General features: G+C 39.7%; 1 protein-coding gene across 1 annotated transcript in view; it reads left to right on the forward strand.

Annotated features, from left to right (window-relative positions):
• Window positions 1–2122, forward strand: part of PLXNC1 (plexin C1) — a gene marked incomplete at its 5' end in the record, with an annotated part of 74937 nt that overhangs the window by 49075 nt on the left and 23740 nt on the right. Inside the window, 2 exons of the mRNA XM_019473419.1 lie at window positions 900–941; window positions 1435–1559. Of these exons, the coding sequence (XP_019328964.1) occupies window positions 900–941; window positions 1435–1559 (167 nt within the window). The remainder of the gene's footprint in view (window positions 1–899; window positions 942–1434; window positions 1560–2122) is intronic.

Here is a 2122-nt window from a genome sequence, read left to right on the forward strand (position 1 = left end):
GTGGATGCCCCATTCCTGGGAGTGGTCAAAGGCGGGTTGGACGGGACTTTGAGCAACCCGATCTGCTGAAAGATGTCCCTGCCCATGGCAGGGGGTTGGACTAGATGATCTTTGAAGGTCCCTTGCAACCCAAACCATTCTACCATTCTATGATTCTATAAGGAAACTAGGGGCTGCCAGCATCACAGATAAAGCAGATGACAGTAAATGTTACTAGTGTGAATTTGTTGCTCAAGGGTGCTGCTTTGGGAACATGCAGCTGTGTTGGGACCTTACAGGCGGTAAGAGTCAGACAAGAGGCATTGACAATGTATTTGAGAACTGGGGGCTTCCCTTTGTTGTGAGAGCTTTCGCTAGGACTGGATGTGTGGTGGCTCCTGTGCCTCTCTGGAGACTGACAGCATGGACCTCCTGGAGAGTTCATTAGTGAACATTCATAAAGTGCCTTGAAATGAATGGAGGCAGATGAACTCAAGTGTCACTCTGTTACAGAAACCCTGTATACCAAAGGCTATCATTGCCGTCCGAGAAGGATGCAGCCTGCAGCACCCCTTGCACACCAGCACATTTGCAGATGAGGGTAATAAACAGCTTTTCCTGCGGAGCATTAGTTGACGGCTATGCTAGTGCAGCTCAGCAGCATAGAGTAACACACACAGTAACACTGAAGTCGATACTAGGTCATCTTTGAGAGTTCACTTTTCAGTGAACCTTGGCAGCACCTTTGCAGAAGTTCTTGTGTAGAGTTTTTATATTGTAGCCACATTAGAAGCCAGCATTTCAATTGTTTTATTTCAAGTTGTATGCCATCAGGAACATGCTTGGCATGTTTAACATACATGTGTTAGAAACTTTTGGTATACGTAAGAATGATAAATATCACCTGTCTTATATTTTAGTCAGGAGGCTTTGCATCCATCTTCAGTGAAGACATGCCACAGGTAAGTTGATGTAGTGTGATATGCCTTAATTAATAAATATTTTTTCAAGAGTGATTGTATCCCTTATCTCAGTGTTGCCCTAGAACACATCAGATTGCATTTTCAGTATGTTCCCTTCCCCCATGAGGAGGGTTACATGGATTTATATATAAGAAGAATTTGATATGTAAGATGCTGTTACCCAATGTATATTATGACTTATTTAAATAAAATAAACAGAATCTAGTCATGGGAGATGACAGGCAAACTTAACTATTGGCATTACTTTGTGTATATGACAGAAAATGTATGCTCTGCGCATGTGTACTCTGTGTTGTACACAACCGCAAATGCATCTTTGGTAAAATCCTGAGACCCATGAAATAAATGCAAAATTCCCACTGATTTGAATGAGGCCAGGATCTTATGCCATATGTTGCTTACCATTTTTCTGAGCGTTAAGAATCCATCATAGCCAAACTACAGTTTGCTTGTTTTTGTTTAACTATTCCAGAGCAGAGACCAAACGAGCAAGGATGAAAGCTTCAACATGTTGCATGCTTTAATTTGTAACAAGAACTTTCTTGTTACTCTCATTCACACCCTTGAAAAGCAGAAAAATTTCTCTGTGAAAGACAGGTATAGTATGATTATGCTTATCATCTTCAAGACAAAGAATTAGCAGGAAAAAACAGCATGGATTGTAGCACAAAAATGTAATTTCTACTTCTTGCAAAACAAGCTTGCATTACTCCAGAGCATTTTTCCATCTTCTCCATCTGCACACACTGAGGAAGAAAAAACATTGCCATTAAAACAAGCCATTAAAGAGAAATCAGAATGTTTGTACATGTAAACAAAGAGGCAAAGGAGCAGGAAAACTCACTTCAAAGCTGTAAACACTTCCTGCAGTTAGATCAACAGTTCTACAGTTTAGAGATGTTCTGTCACTGAAGCAGGTGTTGTTCTGCAGAATTAAATTTAGAGACACAAATTCTGTGTTTAAAAAGTAATCAGAGGAGCAGATGGACTTGCATTTTTTATATTTTTGTAGAGATCAGTGGACAGTTTCTGTGCCTGAGGAGGGAAAACTTAGGATATGAACTGCACTAAAGTGTGTTTCATTTATTAAAGATGACTGGGAAGAGAAATTCCAAATATTATAGCATTCTTTCTTTTTTTTTTTTTTTTTTTTTTCAGGG

Source organism: Aptenodytes forsteri, unplaced genomic scaffold (genome assembly GCF_000699145.1).
Source record: "Aptenodytes forsteri isolate BGI_AS27 unplaced genomic scaffold, ASM69914v1 Scaffold53, whole genome shotgun sequence".
Lineage (NCBI taxonomy): Eukaryota > Metazoa > Chordata > Aves > Sphenisciformes > Spheniscidae > Aptenodytes > Aptenodytes forsteri.